The following is a 21,913-nucleotide window of genomic DNA, read 5'->3' on the forward strand; positions in this document are numbered from 1 at the left end:
TCTTTTTCAGTTTCTTATATCTTCTTTGAAGGAGGCTTAAGATATGTGGAAGGCTATTTGGTCTATCTTCTCTATCTTGCCATCACAGCTTCCAGCTGCTTCTCAAATGGCTCAAAGTCTTTTGCTTCTACTATAGTATACAGAACTCACTGCATGTGGCGTTTACTCTGAATTTCGTGACAGCAGCCTGTGGTACTGTCAGGAAATACTGTCAGACAATAAATTTTCTCCGCAAATAGACAGCTGCCTCGGAGCACATTATTTCCATCTGTTCCATCTCAAACTACATTTCTCGTCCTCTTTCCACCAAGGATAAAAGGCCAACGGCACTGAAGACAAATATTGCAAGAATTATGTCATGTTCATGAGGCAGAAACTCACCAAGGTTTCTTCAGATGCACCTCTCAAACCCATAACCTGTACCACCTAGAAAGACAAGTGCATGGGAACTCCACTACCTTTAAGCCACACATCATACATAATCTGATATGTATGGATGTTCCTCCTCTTCACTTGTTCAAAATCTTGGATTTCACTACCCAACAGCATTTTGAGAGCACTTGCACCACCTTTTGTACTTTAAGCACATCTGCCATCACCTTCTTAGGGTAACAAATGCTGGCATGGCCAGCAAATACCTAGTCCCAAGAATGGACTAAAGCTGCTTGGAACTCCAGAGGATCATTACACCTGGAATCAGTAGGATCTAATCTCATGTAATGGCTTTATCCAAATATCCTTTACAAAGAAAATTTAAGAATTGCAGATTGCCAAAACTATCCTATCTACATAAGACGAGTGTTCTGTTCACCGTAGTGCTTTGATTTACAAAAAAAAACCTCTAGGTCTGATCAAACCTCTCCAATATCCACAACGACCAACGTCTTGTCACAAAGTAGTTCCTGTGAATTATCTTTAGCCAAAGAAAACAATCACTTTGAATTGGAGAAAAGGACCAGTGAAATGGAGACATCCTATCCAACTAAGGAGGTTATAAGCATGAGTGAAAAAACAGGAGCTCATCAGGGAAAAGTGCCCCTGCCAGCCTTCCAAACAAGGATGTTTGGATCCCCAAGCACATTGGGTAAATACTTGAAAGTTAAAAAGAGAGCTATGGGGAAAGAGATTACTGGTATTTAGATAGCTGTATCAACGAGCCTGCACAGGCATGATCAGCTATATGGCCACCTTCTGTGCTGTACCATTCTATAATTCCCCCACAGGAGGGAAGTATGACTGTGTTTTTACTATAATTGGTATTGACTTTGTTTAAACTACCCTGTTACCATCCCAGGGATTGGCTGCACTTACTGGCACTTCTTATAGCTCACTGGGTCCTCTGTAAAATGAGGCTGAAATAAGCACATCTGCCATTCAGTGGCAACCCCATCAGAATATCCTAATATACCACAGTCCAAAAACTTCATGCAGCACCACCGCAATAACTTCACAGCTTGGTTAATGTCCATATTAGGTGTTACCTGGTTAGGTGTAGAACCTACATTGGTAAAACCTGGCACTAGCTTGTCTTTATGAATGGGCATGGGTTCTTGCCATGAGATCTCACTGTAGATGGAGATCAATACAAAAGGCAATGAAATACACAACATTTGGTAAAACTTCTTTATGCGGCACTTTCTCCACACCAAGTTATCAGAGTAGTGCATTCTTTTTCAAGAAACAATACAATACTTAAAGTACAATCATAAAATAAAGTGAACATAATGTAAATAGGAGGCACAAAGTGGCAAAATATTCAGTAAAACATATCTGTACTAAGCAAATGAAGCAACTGTGTACATTTAAAAATAAATCTATACATACATGAGAATTTAATGCAAACTATCAAGTTTCTTATACACATATCAGATTGCAGGCCACAGTACTGCCTTCACCTTGGCACACTTAAATGCATTTAAATATAGTACACTATTTTATTATATATGTCCTTCAGCTGCATTCTTAAATTCAAATCAGGGAGACAAATCTAACAAAATCTCTGATGCATTAATTTTTCAAGCAAAATACTGCCTCTAAAAATACTGCCTTTTGGCTAGAATGACAAGCAAATACCAGTTTAAAAATGAAAAACTATATTGAATTTTTACTGAATGAGTACCAGCTCCCTCCTCCACCCCCCACCCCACCCCATTATATTTATCTGTGAATCGGACAGAAATTTAACTGGTGTAGATGTAGGAGAGGAAATAAACAACTGTTTTTTTACACAAATTTTTAACACTAATTTGAAAGACATCAGATTTTTTTTTAGAATCAGTGATTGAAGACTAGGACACATTCTGCACTCTTACTGTAGTGATCCTTCCTCTCCTCTGGGTTTTTTCAAAGAATCAGGACAATAGGTGCATCAATTTTAAAGAAAAAGACTCCCCATCTCAGATCATGTATCACATTGACTAATTGATAAGCATCTTCAAAAATATTGTTAGCAAATCTTCTCATTCTCTAGTAGGTTAAGGTCTTCAACTTAAGAACTGTAATTGCAGTCAGCAATTTTTGTTTGGTGGGCAGAAGGTGCAGATATAGCTGTCTTGTGGCCTTAAATGTTTACTTAATTTCCTCAAATTGAAGATACAATTCCCAAACAGGTAATAAATTAATGATGCAAACAATCAAGCTCCCATGACAGAACTTGCATTTCAATCCAAGTTCTGAAAAGGGTGGTTGGTGGCAAGGGTGGGACACAAACAATTAACCGAGGACAAAAAATATATTATGCCCATTATGATAAAAGTGACCATCTAACTTTTTGTCAAATAATAAATGAGAAATTAAATACTAGAAATTCATATTCAGTAAAACAGACCTGAAGAATTTAGATTGTAAAGAATTATGTTTGGGATCTATTTTGAATAGTGCAGGCAAAAGCTATTATCTGCTGTAAGGGGATAGCAGGGTTTTTGTTTAAAGAACAAATTCACTAGTTCACCCAAAGATTAGGTGTGTAAATGTTTAAAGGATTTAAATGGTTTTATAGGCCTACACCAAAAATACATGTTACTGTTCCATTTTCACAAGTAGCAAATGGAAATTTCCATTTAGCTCACTTTTTAAAGTTACTTTTTAAGATAAACTTGCATTTATACAGCACCTTTCATGTTCCCAGGATGTCCCAAACCCTTCACATCCGATGAAGTACTTTTGAAACGTAGTCACTGTTGTAACTCTTTTGAGTCCAAATCAAACAAACTAAATTAACAAATCCGGGACAAATTAAAAGGCAGCCCCTTAAAGGGAAACTGCAAAAACAAAAGACAAAATTTGAAGGAGTCAAACACAAGAAGCCAAATTTGCACACAAGGTCCCAATGTGACCAGATGTTTAAGTGATTATGGTTGAGAGATAAATATGGGCCAGGACACCAGAACTCACCTGCTCTTTTTTGAAAACTACCACTGGATCTTTTACATCTATCCAAAGAAATACAGGGCCTCAGTTTAATATCTCATCTGAAAGACACCACTTCCACTAGTGCAGCACTCCCTCAGTACCACATTGTGTCAACTTGGGTTTTATGCTGAAGTACCTGGAGTGGGACATGAACATATGACCTTCTGAATCAAAAGTAAGTCTTAACTTTAAAAGCGATAATGTAGCAGTGTAAGTGTGGATAAGGAAAGACATCATAAAAACCAGTATTATGATAATCATAGCTCCAGAGTAAATATATTAAAGTACTTTTCCTTTTACCATGACACCAGGCTCTTGAGGTCGAAGCATCACGAATCTTTTATTGCCTATTGCTGAAGCCAAAAAAGTTCTAACCCCTAGGTGCACTGCAGCAATTGAACCATAAACATCAACCGCTAGAAAGGCATATGATGATTCAGGTTTTGCTTATAAGCAACATGATCTGAAAACAATTGTAGCAAAGCAATTGAGAAAGAAGACATCCAGGAGTGATTTTAATAGCTAGAATATAATCAAGATGCTCAAAGGACAAAGCAAAACAAGAGTGCTTATAAAAAGTCACCTGAACTCTTAAGACATTGTTTTAACCTTACAATACTCTCAAGAATCCAATTTTGAAACTCAACATTACATTGAATTTGTTGTTATACCTGTGTCATGTTGGCAACTACAGCAGGTGATGTAACACAAACAAGTGGCATAGGTTCCAGTCCTTCTAAAGTGTCATTATGCGGAGTGTCCAGCCTTCGTAAACATCCCCACATTTAGAAAATACATACTGTTAGCAATATGCAGCATATAGTCCAACAAGCATGCAAAACATAGGGGCAATGTCAATTCAGAACTCACACATGGTGATAAAACGTGCAAGATGTCAAGTATGAAGTGTGACAAGATTTTTATTTGGTAGGGAAAGATCACTTAGATCTGTGATTATACTATGTAGCAAGTCAAGTTAAAATGTGAGTCTCATTCCTCAATCAGTGCAACCAACCATTTTAAAACATTGTACCACAATTTTGATTATGGTCATAAACCAGGGCAAAAGCAAATGTTGATAATCTTCTGAGTCACATATTAAGAATATTGAGGCCACAGAGTCAATTCAGTAATGCAAATCCCCTCCAGTACAGTATATTGAAGTTACTAACTCAGCACTGTCTATGGGGTGCTCATACCCTACATAACAAGCACAAACAATCTATCAATGGTTTCAGGGGCAGAGAGGGAAGTAATAATGGAGTGTAGTTCTTCAACTGAAGTAAAATTTTCAACTAATCCTCATGAAGCAAGTCCAAGTAGGAATCCACCAACAAAACCCCCTGTGAGGACGATGTTCTTCTTAACAAACACAGTCACCTGTGGGGGAGAATGAAAGGATAGAATGATTAGCATTTTTAACATTTCACAGCATCAACAGAGAGATAAGGGCACCCTACCTTATGCAACAGAGTTCCATGTTTAAACTGTTCCTAAAACAGTGATTTCTAACAGTGCAAACCATAAATCTATCTGATTGACATGGTCTAGAGCTGTAACGAGTACACACTTGATTTACTTTTCAATGCCAGACTGTTAAATTGTTTTGGCAGTATTTAATCAAGCAAAACTTAGCAATCAAGTTTAAATTAAAAATAAATCCCTCAAATATCAATAGGTTTGAAGTAGTTTCAGAAAGGGACAAGGAACAAAGGTGATACTTAATTGGAAGAGGGCTAATTTAGTGAACTCAAAAAGGATGTGGCCCAGGTGGATTGGAAACAAAAATTAATAGGTAAAACATTAACTGAGCATTAACCTTCAAAGAGGACATAGTTCAGGCACAGAAGAAACATAAGAGTAAAAGGAAGGCAGAGGGCAAGGTTGAGGTGCTAAATGGGTACTTTGCACCTGTCTTCACAAAAGAAGAGGATGTTGGCAAAATCACAGTAAAAGAGGAGGAGGTAGTAGAAAAAATGGATAGGATAAGAATAGATAAAGGAAACATAGGACTTAGGACCTGGAGTAGGCCATTTGGCCCTTCAAGCCTGCTCGATCATTCAATAAGATCATGGCTGATCCGTTGATGGTCTCAGCTCCACTTTCCTGTCTGCCTCCCATAACCCTTGACTCCGCTATCTAACAAGAATCTGTCTAACTCAGCCTTGAATAAACTTAAAGACCCAGCCTCCACTACTTTCTGGGGAAAAGAATTCCACAGACCAATGACCCTCAGAAAAAAATTCTCCTCATCTCTGTCTTAAAAGGTAGACCTCTTATTCTTAAACTATGCCCCCTAGACCTGTTGTAAACAAATCCAACAGTTGTTTTTACACCTCTGTTGCAGTGGCTGTGCTCTCCACTCAGTCATATACAGATCATTCTTCCTGTGACAATCCCTTCTATTTGCAAAAAATAAGCACCATTTTAACAATCACTTATTGACCTGTTAATTATTTTCAAGCTTGTGCAGAGGTGGGATCAGTTGGCTGTCAGATATTGGGACAGAATGTGTTGATGCAGTGGCTGTTTAGTTTTGTATCTGGTGTGCTGGTGGCAGCAATGACAGCAATCAGACTGACTGACAGGTTGCTCATGCTGGGAAACAGAATTGCTCAGTCAACATCCGACCTAGATGCATAATTTCCTCATGGGTACTTAAAAGGTTGGCAGAGCTCAAAGTGTAAGTCACTTGGTCCAGATGGAAGGCATGCTAAGGGAAGTAAAGGGGGAAATGGCAAAGGCTCTGACCACAATTTTTCAACCCTCCTTGGATATAGGAGTGGTGTCAGAAGACTGGAGGATTCCATCTGACCACTTTAGGCCAGTTATCCCACTTATTGGCAGTAGGGAAACTTCTAAAGACAATACTCCAAGACAAAATTGTCATTTGGAAAGAAATGGGTTGATGAATGACAGCCTGTATGGATTTGTTAAAGACAAATGAGGTCTGACAAACTTGACTGAGTTCTTTGATGAACTAGAGGGGGTTGTGGAGGTCCGTGCTGTTGATGTGTATCTGAACTTTCACAGAGGCCTTTGACAACATACATAATAGACTTGTTAGCAAATTTGAAACCCATTGCATTAAAGGAGCAGTGGCTGTGTGGATACAAAACTGGTTAAGGGACAGAAAGCAGAGTACTGCAGTAGTGAATGGTTGGTTTTCCAGGCTAGAGTGAAGTAGACAGTGATGTCCCCTCGGGGTCAGTATTAGGGTCGCTGATCTTTTTGATGCACATTAATCACTTGAACTTGGGTATAATTTTGGTCTCTTATTTATAGAAGGATGTAAATCATTAGCGGAAGTTCAGAGTAGGTTCACTAGATTGATACCTGGAATGAGTGGGATGTCTTATGAGGAAAGATTGGACAGACTGGGCTTGTTTCCACTGGAGTTTAGAAGAGTGAGCAGTGATTTGATTGAAGTACACAAGATCCTGAACGGCCTTGACAAGGTGTACATCAAAAGGATGTTTCCTCTTGTGGGTGAGTCCAGAACTAGGGGGCACTGTTTTAAAATTAGGGGTCACCCTTTTAGGACAGAGATGAGGAGAAATTTTTTCTCTCAGAGGGTTGTGCAACTTAGGAATACCCCGCCTCAGAAGACAGTGGAGGTGGGGTCATTGAATATTTTTAAGGCAAAGATTCTTGTTAGGCAAGGAAATCAAAAGGTTATCAGGGGTAGATGGGAATGCGGAAATCGAATCACAAGACGATCATCCATGATCTTATTGAATGGTGGAGCAGGCTTGAAGGGTCAAATGGTCTACTCCTGTTCCTATTTCTTATGTTCTTATAATTTCAAAGTTTGCAGATGACACAGAACTCAGAAATGTAAACAGTGAGGATAGTAGCAGACTTCAGGAAGTAGAAATTTCAAGACTATTGAAAAGTGAATGTGAAAGTGCAAAATGGACACATTACTGGAGGACTGGCAATACATGTCAATAAGTATTCTAGCATGAAATCAGTCAAGAGAAAAGGAAACCAGAAAAAAAAAGTTAAATCTCTATTGTCCTCAATTACTGTGGTGTAGGAGGGAGTGTTTTGAAAAAGGAGCTTGAATTACTGTTTACTAATTGTCTGTCAACACGATGTCATCAATTTCGAAACAAAAGCTGCGCACACATATTGCTCATCATCAGTACTTGCACCTTAACTACATTTGTTCCAGATTTTTGCATTTAAAACATATTCAATACATTATAGCAATCTATTCAAGTCTTCCCACAGGATAAATATCCTCACTGTGGTTTCTGTATCTATATTGTACATGAAACGTTTATAGCTCTCCCTCTCGACACTGACTGTGACCGAATCCATTTACACCACAAATATAGCATCACATTTTCCAGCTTTTCCTTCTCTGCAGAAAAAAAAGTGACAGCAAATTTCTTTTTATATAATTGCTTCTCGCATACACAAAAATATCAGAGTTCTTATTGTGATGGGACACTAGACAGGAGAGGTTAAAAATGATCAGGGACTGTTTGATGGGAGCTTGACTGACAGATTAGGAATGATTTTTTTTAAAACAAGGTCGAGAGGAGAGAACTAACAGGGCAAAGTGCTCTTGGGAAAGATTACATAATCAAAGCTTAATGCTGAAACAAAACTTAGATATTCAGGCAATAATTTAAAGAAATCACACTATTAACAGAAACAAAATAAACTAGCTGCCCAGCTTTAGCAAAGCCACCATTTTGGAATCAGGAACCTAAACAATGTCATTGCTGCTAGGTATGGTGCACAATTACAGCAACCTATAGTTTTTCTCATCTTTAGTTCAAAGGTCTCACTTAAACCAAAATTAAAGCACGCAACTTCATATGGTGCAACTGAAAATAAAACAAGTGCCAAGAGAATCATTTGTTTTTGCCACTGCAGATTTATTTGGTTAATGAAACTGTACTGCAATAACCTAAGTATTCCACTCTGTCATCATCTCCTTACCTCATCAATTGCACCATGTACTTCTGGAGCAACCTTATTCTTGCCAATTTTCAACTGTTTCTTTGCCTTGTTCACATCCCTCTCCACTCGCTTCCAGTCAATAGTGATGTATCCTGTGTGATTGGCAATCTGGAAAAAAAAGCTAGAGTATCACCACATCCACCTTTGGGGAGGCTTTAATAAGCATTACTTCTCACAAGGTTCAGTTTTAAGATTTTCCTAGAGGATGAATGCACTATTTGGTTCTGAATCATTTGAAATGTGATTGTATGCTTTTTTCTTGCTGTACACTATTGTCAAAATGGTTTTTCTCTTCCTCCCCATGCCAAGTGAAAACAAGGACATGTTCTTAGGAGGTTGGTTTTCACCATTCCCATAGCAGAAGCGAAAGTGGGCCCATTTTCACTTGCATTCTGAAAACTGGATTAATTTCTTTGCTCAACAGCTCTCAATCTGCCCGGAGAGGGAATAGCATAAACAGTATACACAGGTGTACAGATTGATAAATGCAGGCATGTAAAGTCACAGCTTATCAAGACATTCATGAAACTTGGACAAGACCAGCATTAATTGCCCATCCACAATTGCCCTTGAGAAAGTGACGGTGAAGGTGCTCCCACAGTGCTGTGAGGGAGGGAGTTCCAGGATTTTGACTCAGTGATAATGAAGGAACAGTGATATATTTCCAAGTCAGGATAGTGTGCGACTTGGAGGAGAACATGTAGGTGGCGGTGTTCCGATGCTCCTGGTGTTGCAGAGCTGGACGATCATTGATGAAGCAGTTGAGGATTGGCTGGGCCTAGGACTCTGCCCTGTGAAACTTCTGCAACAGTGTCCTAGGGCTCAGAAGACTGGCCTCCAACATCCTTCCTTTGTGCTAGGTAATACTCCATACAGCCAGTAGGCATTTTCCCCAATTCTCATTCATTTCAATTTTGATGCCACGCTCAGTCAAATGCTGCCATGACATCATGGGCAGTCAGCTCTTTCGTCCACGTTTGGACCAAAGCTAAAATAAAAGGAAAAATACTGCAGATGCTGGAGATCTGAAATAAAAACAAATGCTGGAAAAACTCAGCAGGTCTGGCAGCATTTATGGAGAAGGAAACAGGATTAACATTTTGAGTCCAATACAACTTTTCTTCAGAACTGGACAGAGGTTGGGATCGGATGGGTTTTATGCTGTTGAAAAGGGAGGAGGGGCAGGTGGAGCAGAAGAAAAGGCAGGGATAGGTTAGAGGGTTTTGGAGATTAAATGACAAAGATGTCATGGAACCAAGGGCAAAGGTAATGGTAGTATTAATGAAACAAAGGATTCATCCAGAGTAACTGTGACTAGCAGACTAAAGGTCAGTGCTGTCTGAAAGCAAAAACATGAGAACCAGATACAGTCTGGCAGTTGGCAGGAAAACATTCAAAATGGAGGACAGAGTGCATGGTCCAAAGTTGTTGAATGCGATGTTAACTCCAGAAGGCTGTACGGTGCCTAATCGGGAAACGAAGTACTGTTCCTCCAGCTTATATTGGGCTTCACAGGAACACTGTAGCAGGCCGAGGACAGAAACATGAGGATGAGAACAAGCAATGGCAAGCGACTGGAAGGTTGGGGACTGAGTGAAGGTGTTCTGCCAAGCGGTCACCCAGTCTGCATTTGGTCTTCCAACTTAGAGGAGACTGCATTGTGAGCAGCGAATACACAGTAGATTAAATTGAAAGAAGTACAAGTCAATCACTGCTTCACCTGGAAGGAGTGTTTGGGGCCTTGGACAATGAGGGGGGAGGAGGTAAAGGGGCAGGTTTTACATCTCTTGCGATTGCATTGAAAGGTGCCATGAGAAAGGGATGAGTTGTGGGGTCATAGGGGAGTGGACAATGGTGTCACGGAGGGAACGGTCACTTCAGAATGCTGGCAGGAAAGGGGAGGGGAGTATGTGTTTGGTCATGGCATCATGATGGAGTGGCATAAATGGCAGAGGCTCATAGGGTGGAAAGTGAGGACAAGGGGCACCCTATCGTGGTTCTGGGAGGGAGGGGAAGGGATGAGGGCAGAAGTGCAGGAAATGGGTCAGACACAGTTGAGGGGGAATTCTTGATTAAAGTAAAAGGAATACATGTCGGAAGTGCCGCTGTGGAAGGTAGCATCATCAGAACAAATGGGACGGAAACGGAGAACTGGGAGAATGGAATATAGCCCTTACAGAAAGCAGGGTGTGAGGAGGCATAGTCGAGGCATCTTTTAAAGACAGGTGAATGAATTGCATACTTTTCATACACAGCCAGCCAGAGATGAACTAATGAAAATGCTTTAATTGGTGCATGTTTTATGCTTACATATTTGTTAAATATCAGTCCAAATCCAACTTCTATCACTTCCTCCGCCAAAAAAAACTATCAAAGTATTAAAATTGCTTATTTTTCTACAGGATTAAAATTCTAGACCAACTAATACATATACAGCCCAAAATATGCATGCACTCGGTGCATGGATCATAATGGACCACCACCAGTTTGAGTATTGACTCAGCTTTTCAGGCCCTCTCCACGGTTGTATGCTCTTCCTGAAGTTTCTCATTTCACCACTCTCAGAAGATTCTTGATTTACCAATTCAACAACCAAGTCTCACCTGGAGCAGGAAGAAGCCTCCACCAACTGCTGTTGCAGCTAATTTTCCAACCTTCTGAAACAGGAATCCCGCACACCTGCAAAAGAGAAGTGGCAGAAATTCATTATTAAAAATTACAAGCAGATGGAGGAAATGACAGACACATTCATCTCTTCCTAAAAGAAGTTGCATTATATTTTAGATTCAGTTGACAATGGAGGGCTTCTTGTAAAATAACTGGACATTTACAAGTTACAGGAGGGTGGTAACTAACAAAGAAATCAAGGAAATACAGTTCTGTGTATTGCAATTGGATACAAAATTGAAAATGAGTCTGAATGCAGCTTAGACCAATAGTATGAAAGGGTTAGCCAACAGCTACAAGGACCCCAAGTGAAATGAATTGAATAGAAACAGCCTAGTTCCTATTGTTAGGAAATGGAGATAGCTTTTAAGTTGTTTTGGTAGTTGTGGGTGTTAGGAATGAGTTTTAGCTTTAAAATTTAACTTTGATTTGTATTTCTGTATCTGTGTGTTAAAAAAGGTCAAATGGGAGTTTTAGTTTCACAGCTTGCATTTCTAATGAGAGTTTTGCGACTGTAAGCTAAGTTACGCAAACAAGAGTAGAAAAAAAAGTGCTGTTGCCTAGCAACAGGGGTCCAGAGAGACAGGTCCCTCCCACAGACACACAGAAGAAGAGAAACAGCAGTTTGTTTTGGAAGCTGTTTGAGATCAGTTGCTTCTGAAAGTAGCTGCCAGGAGTGACTAGAACAAAGGGGACAGAGAGCCAGTCCCAGGCTAAAGAAAAGACCCCAAAATCCAGGGTATTGGAACAGGGGAAAGTCCCAAGCAGACCTTCTAATCAAAAGGACAGGAACCTGGAAAAGGTCTTGTTAAGTGAAGTTAAGAGTGAGAGGCAGAGAGAAAGGCTCCAAGCTTCAAATTTAGAGAGACAAAAGCTGCAGAAAACAGATTTAAAGCCAGAACAGCTCGCAAAAGGCAAGAAGGCTCAAGGAGATAGCTGAAGGTCTGTAACTCTTTGCTATGGGCATGTGAAGCAGTGGTACTATTGCCAGCTGAGTCGGTGGGAGAGAGTGTGTGGAAGACAGCTTGAATGCTTGTGATGACCCAGGGAAGAGGAATATCGGAAAGAGAGTTCAAAACACTGGAGGTGAACCCTTGCGGAAGGCATCTGAGAGAAAGCATCGGTTTAGGAGAAGATTCCAAGGCAAGGTCTTGGAGAGTGGAGATTGGAAACCCCGTGTGAAAGATGGAGTGCAGCAAGACCAGTTGGCTCACGGTGTAACAAGCGTCTAGGGGGAGTTGAGGAGATATTCATAGAATCTGGCAGAGGTGGCATGTGTCACTTGGTTTCAAAGTGTGGTGTGTCTGACCACAGGATGCCATAGGTTTACATGGACTGTATATTTACTGTGAACATTAAAGTATAAGATAGCTTTTGTAACTTGTGTAATCCTTACAAATCTGTATATGTCTGTAAAAGTATAGTTGTGGGTGAAGGAGTTTTGTAATATAGTTCATCTTTTCTTGTTGAATAAATGTTTTATTCTTTTGTTAAGAATTCATCAGCTGACTTCTGTGACTGTTCAGTAGCTACTCTACACGCATCTAAATAAACAAATAAACATTAGGATCTCTCAAGCTGGCTTCCGCCCTGGGTTCAGGCTTGTCCAGTGATAACTTCAGCTGGGGATCTAACACTATGGACCTACACCAACTATCCAAAGGTTGACACAAATTTGAAGCTTCACTCAGAGTTAATAAGGAAGGCTGCTAGAGGAGGCGATTGAGGTTGGGCATTTGACCTGAGAGTACTTCATGTTTATACTAAATACGAAAAGTATTGAAACCACTCCTCTTCAACTAGTAATTCAGAATCTGTTCTAAATGCTTACACCAATGAAATCTGCTGGGAACACACCAGTTTTTAGAAGTGGTTTAAGGAACAGCTAGGGACTCAAATGGGGATGTGCAGTTCTCAGTTTCATTAAAATCTATTTCCATTCAATTCACATAGCCAATAGCTGTTTGAGCTGCCTTGATCTTCATTTCTATTGGTGCAGATCACAATGGATATGATACTCGGCACTTTCTTCAATATATGTAGACTTAAGAGGAAATATCCGTGGTATATTCTTCAAGGCTGCACAATTATCCATTAGAATGATGAATGAACGTAGCAACTCTGATAGTTGCTATCCTCTCAGATGCATTATTGGATGGACAGTCTTCTCGTTGGTACAGATAGCACCACTGCACATTCTGCCAATCATCCTATGTGATAATGTTACTCCTCAGGTCATCAGATACATCCTTAGTTATTATGGCATGGTGTTCAGATTTAATACTTCATTACACTTGCAATCCATTCACTGGGATATTGCAGTGGAAAGGAAATCTCTCATTTCACTTCACCATCAGAATGAATTTACATAGGTTCGGTCTCAATGTTTCTTGAAAAGTAAGCAACCTCATCTGGTAACAATGATACTTCTTTACAATTAGCGTACACTAATCTACTACCAGGCGACATGGGTTTTCTAATACAATCAGCAACATCACAACTTCTGCCTACTTTCCTTGCTCAAATTGTTAATGCGATACGCAATGAGCAAAACAATACCCTCTGCTTAAGGCCAATATTAAAAATGGAAAGCTCACCAACCACTGGCTCCTCCAATCATCAGCTGTGTTGCTACTGTATATTTCTCAGCAATTGGCCCAGAGTTTCTTCCAAAGAATCGGTTCCACCATCTTTGTCTTTTGGCATATTCAGCTAAATCCAACACTTCAAACTGTCCATTATCATTGCCCTGATCTGAAAAGAAACAAGGAGACCTTAGTTTTTTTGTGCAGAGCATATCCAGATATGTCATCCACTATCTGAGGCATATTCTTCAAGGCTGCACAGTTATCCATTACAATGATGAATGAACGTAGCAACTCTGATAGTTGCTATCCTCTCACATGCATTATTGAATGGACAGTCTTCTCATTGGTACAGATAGCACCACTGCACATGCTGCCAATCATTCTGAACAATGGAAAGAAACGCTATATGATGATGTTACTCCTCAGGTCAATAGACACATCCTTAATTATTATGGCATGGTGTTCAGATTTAATACTTCCTGGAAAAAATGCATTTTGGTTTATAAATTTACAAAATGCCCATAAGATCATTTGACCTAGTGAATCAGATATCTTAGAAGGGAACAAAGAACACAGTAACTATCAACATCCTGGGGGGTTACCATTGACCAGAAACCGAGCTACAGCAGCCATATAAATACTGTGGCTACAAGAGCAGGTCAGAGGCTGGGAATTCTGCAGAGAGTAACTCCCCTCCTGACTCTCCAAAGCCCAACTACCATCTACTTGACACAACTCAGGAGTGTGATGGAATACTCACTGGATGAGTGAAGCTCTAACAACACTCGAGAAGCTTGACATCATCCAGCACATAGCAGCCTGCTTGATTGGCACCCCATTCGCCACCTTCAACATCCACTCCCTCCACCACTGACGCACAGTGGCACCAGTGTGTCACATCTACAAGATGTACTGCAGCAACTCACTAAGGCTCCTTTGACAGCACCTTCCAAATCAGCGACCTCTACCACCTAGGAGCACAAGTGCAGATGATGTATGGGAACACCACCACCTGCCAGTCCCCGTCCAAGCCACACACCATCATGACTTGGAACTTTATCGCCATTCCTTCACTGTCGCTGTGAAATCCCTAGAACTCCCTCCCTAACAGCACTGTGTTTGTACCTACACCAGAAGGACTCCATGGTTCAAGAGGCAGGCTCACCGCCACCTTCTCAAGGGCCATTACGGATGGGTAGTAAAAATGCTGGTCTAGCCAGTGACGCCCACATCCCCTAAAAGAATTTTTAAAACTGTACATTTCTTCCCTTCTAATATTATGTGTCTGACCTTCTCTCCATCATGATACATTGTACAAAGTCACTACAAACAGGCCTAAAGGCACATTTTCTCCTATACCCAAAAAGTGTTGGGAACATTGAAGGTGCAACATCCCAATATATAAATTTGAGGAGATACAAGAAGCACATTTTTAACTTCCAGTGTTGCCAAAATAACTACTTAATAATTGTTTGAGAAGTGTTTGCGTCGTTGAGTCATGGTTCAGTGCTCAGCGGAACACGTGACAGAAACTCTGTGGCATTTGCACAGCAAACCAGTTTTTCTTTTTAGTTGAATATATGATAATTAACAGCCAATAAACCCCCAAACCTTCGTGGGAATGCCCGCTCTAAACAACTTCCCCATGTTGAGCCATAACTACTATAATACTGCACCATGGTCGTCACAATAGACTCACAGGTTATTGAATCCAGGACAGCACAATCATGGAATAAAACCAGAGATATTAATACACTTCACAAGAATTCATTTTCAGTCTCATATTTTTAACTCTGAGCTTTTCAAAGTTTTGAAAGCAAAAACAAAATTACATCAAAAGAGAAACAAATAGCCACAAAGGCCAGCTTGGTGGCAGTCACATTGTGGATCTCAGTTCAGAAGTGCTGATGGGTTATCAGCTGGGATATTTGCTAATTTTTCTTACATTCTTCTTGCAATTTGAGCACACAGACACAGCTAGGGTATCATACCATGACACTACATAACATTGCAATTGAACGGTAGGACAACAAAAAAGAACCGAGGTTGCAACAGATGTGGAAAATTGTTATTCAGTAAAATTACTGAACAAGGAAAACAAAAATAATGAGGCAATTATACTTATTGATCAGCTGCTAACATTTACATGTTAGAGACAGGATACCACTTGAGTGAGCCTGAGGTGCACTGACCCTACAGTCTTCATGTCATCCATTCCACTTCTAAAAGTTCACAAACCAAACAGCTGTCTCAAATCATTTCGGTCTACTGAAGGGAAAGATCATAAATCAGGATCCAAGATTTGCACCCACATTAGCTGTCACTTCAACACGCACAAACCATGAAAGGAATGCTTGCAGGATTTCAATCCAGCAACTGTAAAGTGACAGACATTCGCAGCTGCTTTTTGAACATATGTTTGTATGTTATCAAATGTGGGGATGGGGGTAGGGTGAAAATGTTTCTTGGGAAATTCTTGTGTCAGCTCCAGAATTCCTTCCAAAAAAGCTACAAAAAGTGCTCCATTTATTTCCAAACCAATGATCCCTTTATCCTAGAATCCAGCATCTCCCCATGTGCCCATTTTTAAAGCAGATGAGGAAGACAAGTGTTAGTAAGCAAGACAATGAAGAGATGAAAACCAAGTCTAATCCTTTACGCTTTATAGTACAAATCATCTGACAGTCATCAAGATCAGTAACCTCAGCTGACTTTTCTCCCTTAGGCCAGAGCACTAACAGAATTGTGATCAGACAAAAACGGATCCTGAGCCAAATTAGGACATATTAGGGAGGTGATCAAAAGTTTGATGAAAGAGTGAAGCATTTAGGGAGAAATTGTATAGCATGGAGCCTACATAACTGATGGCACAGGTCTACAAGAGGTCAGAATTGGAGGAACAGAGAGCTAGGGAGGGGGGGGTGGGGGGGAGAGAGCTGTGGGGAGGGGGGGGCGGGGGGAAAGAGCTGTGGTGGGGGGGGAGAGCTGTGGGGGGGGGGGAGAGAGCTGTGGGGGGGCGCGGGGGGAAGAGCTGTGGGGGGGGCGGGGGGAAGAGCTGTGGGGGGGGCGGGGGGAAGAGCTGTGGGGGGGGCGGGGGGAAGAGCTGTGGGGGGGGCGGGGGGAAGAGCTGTGGGGGGGGCGGGGGGAAGAGCTGTGGGGGGGGGCGGGGGGGAAGAGCTGTGGGGGGGGGCGGGGGGGAAGAGCTGTGGGGTGGGGGAAGAGAGCTGTGGGGTGGGGGGAGAGCTGTGGGGTGGGGGGAGAGCTGTGGGGTGGGGGGAGAGCTGTGGGGTGGGGGGAGAGCTGTGGGGTGGGGGGAGAGCTGTGGGGTGGGGGGAGAGCTGTGGGGTGGGGGGAGAGCTGTGGGGTGGGGGGAGAGCTGTGGGGTGGGGGGAGAGCTGTGGGGTGGGGGGAGAGCTGTGGGGTGGGGGGAGAGCTGTGGGGTGGGGGGAGAGCTGTGGGGTGGGGGGAGAGCTGTGGGGTGGGGGGGAGAGCTGTTGGGGGGGGGGAGGAGAGAGCTTTTGCGGGGGGGGGGGGGAGAGAGAGCTTTTGGGGGGGGGGGGGGAGAGAGAGCTTTTGGGGGGGGGGCGGGGAGAGAGCGGGGGGGGGTTGGGGGGAGAGAGCGGGGGTGGGGGGGGAGAGAGCGGGGGTGGGGGGGGGAGAGAGCGGGGGTGGGGGGGGGGAGAGCGGGGGTGGGGGGGGAGAGAGCGGGGGTGGGGGGAGAGAGAGCGAGGGTGGGGGGGAGAGCTGGGGCGGAGAGAGCGCGGGGGGGTGGGAGAGCGGGGGTGGGAGAGAGCGGGGGTGGGGGGGGGAAGAGCGGTGGGGGTGGGGTGGGGGGAGAGAGCGTGGGGGGGGAGCACGGGGTGGGGGTAGAGCACGGGGGGGTGGGGGGAGGGAGCGCGGGGGGGTGGGGGGAGAGAGAGCAGGGGGGTGGGGGGAGAGAGAGCGGGGGGGTGGGGGGAGAGAGAGCAGGGGGGGTGGGGGGGAGAGAGAGCAGGGGGGGTGGGGGGGGAGAGAGAGCAGGGGGGGTGGGGGGGAGAGAGAGCAGGGGGGGTGGGGGGGGAGAGAGAGCAGGGGGGGTGGGGGGGAGAGAGAGCAGGGGGGGTGGGGGGGAGAGAGAGCAGGGGGGGTGGGGGGGAGAGCAGGGGTGGGGGGGAGAGCAGGGGTGGGGGGGAGAGCAGGGGTGGGGGGGAGAGCAGGGGTGGGGGGGATCGGGGGGGGAAAGCAGGGGGGTGGGAGCATGGGGGTGGTGGTGATGTTGGTAGTGAAGGGGTTAGAGGGTTGAAGGAGGCTATAGTGAAAGGGCAGGGGGATGAGGCCACATAAGGATTTAAATACAAGGGTAAGAATTTTAAGTTAAACTCTTTAGGGAGATAGGAGCCAATGTCAGCCAGCAAGGTCAACAGCAATATGACCTGTTATGTATAGAAATAGAAGCTAGGGGCAGGAGTAGGCCATTTGGCCTTTCGAGCCTGCTCCGCCATTCAATATGATCATGGCTGATCCTCTCGCTCAACATCATATTCTCGCTTTCTCTCCATACCCCTTGATGCCCCTAATATCCTAAAAAATCAATTTCTTTCTTGAATATACTCAGTGACCCGGTCTCCACAGCCTTCTGTGGTAGAGAATTCCACAGGTTGCCCCCACTCTGAGTGAAGAAATATTTCCTCATCTCAGTGCCAAATGGCCTGCCCCGTATCCTGAGACTGTGGCCCCTAATTCTAGGCTCCCCAACCAGGGGAAACATCCTCCCTGTATCTGGTCTGTCTAGCCCTGTTAGAATTTTATACGCTTCAATCAGATTCCCTCTCATTCTTCTAAACTCTAGTGAATACAGGCCCAGTTGAATCAATCTCTCCTCTCCTCATGCAACATTCCTGCCATCCCCCTGTGATACAATATGGGCAACAAAGTTTTGGGTGAGATGGAGTTTAGAGAGGAGAGAGGATAGGAGGGAAGTATTGGAATAGCCAATTTTGAAAGCATTAGAAGCTCACCTCATTGTCTAATAGGGCAGAGAGTTTGCACTCATTCTGGTTCAACTCAAGGTAGTGGTCGAGGAAGGTGATAGAGTCATTGCTAAGGGTATGGAGTTTTTGGTGGATCTGATGGCATTGGACTCAATCTTCTCAATACAGAACTGGGGGTTGATGTTGGCAATGTTAGTTGAAACAACCAGAATGGGAGAGAGTAAAGGTTTTATTGGGTACAAGGGCATTATAAATGGAGATGAGGGATTGATTAAGCAGGTTGACCGCTGCAGAAATATGGAAAATGGAAGGACAAAGGCTTGGCTGTTGGTACCTTGGATGTGCAATTATAAGTGACATGAAGGCAACTATGCACTAACCACTGGATGCAACTCCCTTAGAAAGAGCACTGGTTTCATCTTAAACTGAGTACAGGCCTACAAAGTTTAGCAGCATATATTATTCAGGATCTACAGCATTTAACTATCCTAAAATTATACACAAAAGCTTGTTCAGCAACCAATCAGAACAAATGATTGCCTAAAGAATCAGACCATAGAAACAGGCAAAATACCCATATGCAAACCAGTCTATTACAAAAGCCAATTGTAGCCCAATTAATGAACTCTGTTTGACCTGAAGTCAGGTTTCTTTCTCAATTGTTCTGAGGAAGCTAACAAAGGACCAATCAACCTCCTGTAAAGTCAACAAAGAACATAGGCAAAAGGCAAGATATTGAAGAGGCTGGAAATCTGAAATTAAAAATCAAAAGAAATTGGAAACATACAACAGGTCAGACAGCACCTGGCTGCTCACAAATCTCTTATTACAACCAATCTGTTATAACCGATATTCTCTCTAAACTGCATGGTGGTGTAACTGCACAGTAATCCAGGGTGGTGCAGTGCCACAAACAGGCTACCCACAATCAACATTCCATTTAGGATGAAAACAAAAAGCTAAAAGCTACTGCGGATGCTGGAAATCCAAAACAAAAACAGAATTACCTGGAAAAACTCAGCAGGTCTGGCAGCATCGGCGGAGAAGAAATCAGTTAACGTTTCGAGCCTTCATGGCCCTTCGGCAGAACTGAAGCATAGTTAGGAGAAGGGAGAAATATAAACTGGTTTAAGGTGGGAGGTGGGAGAAGAGAGACGTTGAGGGTGTGGTGATTGTGGAGATAAGCAGTGACAGGAGCAGATAATCAAAAGATGTCACAGACAAAAGGGTCAAAGAGGTGTTGAAGGTGGTGATATTTGTCTAAGAAAAGTGCTAATTAAGAATGGAAGACAGGATATTCAAAGTACAGCTCTAGTGGGGGTGGGGTGGACAGACTAACAAGGTTTTAGTTTTAGATTTAAAAATAATGGAAATAGGTGGGGAAAGAAGAATCTATATAAATTATTGAAAAAAAAAAGGGGGGGGGGGTGGAGAAACCTCCCTGTTGCTTGCCATTTTAACACTCCACCCTGTTCTCTTGCCCACATGTCTGTCCTTGGCTTGCTGCATTGTTCCAGTGAAGCCCAACGCAAACTGGAGGAACAGCACCTCATCTTCCGACTAGGCACTTTACAGCCTTCCGGGCTGAATATTGAATTCAACAACTTTAGATCTTAAACTCCCCCTCCCCCCATCCCCACCCCCCCTTTTTTTTCAATAATTTATATAGATTCTTCTTTCCCCACCTATTTCCATTATTTTTAAATCTAAAACTAAAACCTTGTTAGTCTGTCCACCCCACCCCCACTAGAGCTGTACTTTGAATATTCTGTCTTCCACTCTTAATTGGCACTTTTCTTAGACAAATATCACCACCTTCAACACCTCTTTGACCCTTTTGTCTGTGACATCTTTTGATTATCTGCTCCTATCACTGCTTATCTCCACAATCACCACACCCTCAACGTCTCTCTTCTCTTCCCCCCCCCACCACCTTAAACCAGTTTATATTTCTCCCTTCTCCTAACTATGCTTCAGTTCTGCCGAAGGGCCATGAAGGCTCGAAACGTTAACTGATTTCTTCTCCGCCGATGCTGCCAGACCTGCTGAGTTTTTCCAGGTAATTCTGTTTTTGTTTTCCATTTAGGATGCTTGTGTGCATGGTTGTGCAAAGGGACTGCAGAGTGCAATAAGCAGTGAAGAAAAATTAGAGGTGCATGCATTATAATTCAGGCTTTCCCCACCAATATCTTGAATTGATTATTTGAAGACTGATGACATTATCTGGCCAAATAAATCAATTCTTCTTTGTACTAAATGGTACACATCATTTGCGAGGGAGAGATAGAACTTGCACTTGATTAGTGTCTTTTACAACCTCAGGACATTCCAAAAGCACTTTATAGCCAATGAAGTATTTTTGAAATGTGATCACTGTGGTAATGTAAGAAACACAACAGCCAATACACGTAGCAAGCTCCCACAATAGCAATGTGATAATGACCAGATAAGCTGTTTTCTGTGATGTTGGCTGAGGAATAAAGATCGACCAGGACACTGGATTGACTCTCCAGCTCGTATTCAAAATAGTGCCATGAGATCTTTCAATTCCACCTGAAATAGCAGACAAGGGCCCCGCTTTAATGTCTCATCCAACAGGTTTAACAGTTAACGCCTAATCGCAGAATACTGCCCACTGGAGATCAGGTACTATTACTGTATGTCAGCGTCTATAGATTAATAATGTTTATCACTGACACTATTACAAGGTATCAGACACTATAATGTAAACTGACATTACTGTACAGTTTTTATATATTAATAGTGGACATGACATGGACATGAGTCCACACCAGGCCTGTCCATGGTGAGATTGCCGGTGTAACCTTAACTTAACTCCCACACTGTCAGCCTCCTGCCCTCTGATCTTTACCCGCCGCCTCTCATTTACCCCCTGCGGTCTCTCTGTCCGTGTGACGAACGTCAGTTTCCTAACCCAGCTATCGTACCGCTTTCTCACCTTTCGCCTCCGCCATCCTGCTCTGCCCTCTCACCCGGAAACGGTCCACCCACGCCAGCGGAAATTATGTAATCGAACCTTTCCCTGGTTCGCGTTCAGGCGCACGCGCTGTTAATCCTCCAGGCTGAGGGTCAATCGGCTATGGCTGGTCTGCTAGGGTCACTCTGCAGCTGCAGATAGTGGGTGAAGAACAGAGACAGTTTTTGCAATTTTCTTCTTACATCTAATACATTTTGATTAAAGAATCAGACCTCCATAAGTTATCGGTTACGTTGATTGTTAATATATATTGCGAGATATACATATATAATGATAGTGATGCACAATATATAACACAGTAT

At 42.9% G+C, this 21,913-nt stretch overlaps 1 protein-coding gene across 1 annotated transcript; it reads right to left on the minus strand.

The window, feature by feature from the left end:
* Positions 1-1,609: 1,609 nt before the first annotated feature.
* fundc2 (fun14 domain containing 2) lies at positions 1,610-21,655 on the minus strand. Its single transcript, XM_078547162.1, has 5 exons — positions 21,573-21,655; positions 13,653-13,809; positions 10,992-11,067; positions 8,368-8,496; positions 1,610-4,791 (listed from the first exon to the last, which is right to left on the minus strand). Exons 1-5 carry the CDS (start codon positions 21,586-21,588, stop codon positions 4,714-4,716), a joined length of 456 nt encoding a protein of 151 aa, XP_078403288.1. The 5' UTR covers positions 21,589-21,655; the 3' UTR covers positions 1,610-4,713.
* Positions 21,656-21,913: the final 258 nt, after the last annotated feature.

This window comes from Cetorhinus maximus, chromosome 8 (assembly GCF_964194155.1).
Source record: "Cetorhinus maximus chromosome 8, sCetMax3.hap1.1, whole genome shotgun sequence".
Lineage (NCBI taxonomy): Eukaryota > Metazoa > Chordata > Chondrichthyes > Lamniformes > Cetorhinidae > Cetorhinus > Cetorhinus maximus.

Excerpts from the sequence above, each read along its gene's own strand:
- fundc2 (XM_078547162.1), bottom strand. Across the intron at positions 8,497-10,991 it reads GAGGCTTCTTCCTGCTCCAG|ATTGCCAATCACACAGGATA; the intron begins GTGAGACTTGGT and ends TTTTTTTTCCAG. Across the intron at positions 4,792-8,367 it reads TACATGGTGCAATTGATGAG|GTGACTGTGTTTGTTAAGAA; the intron begins GTAAGGAGATGA and ends TCTCCCCCACAG.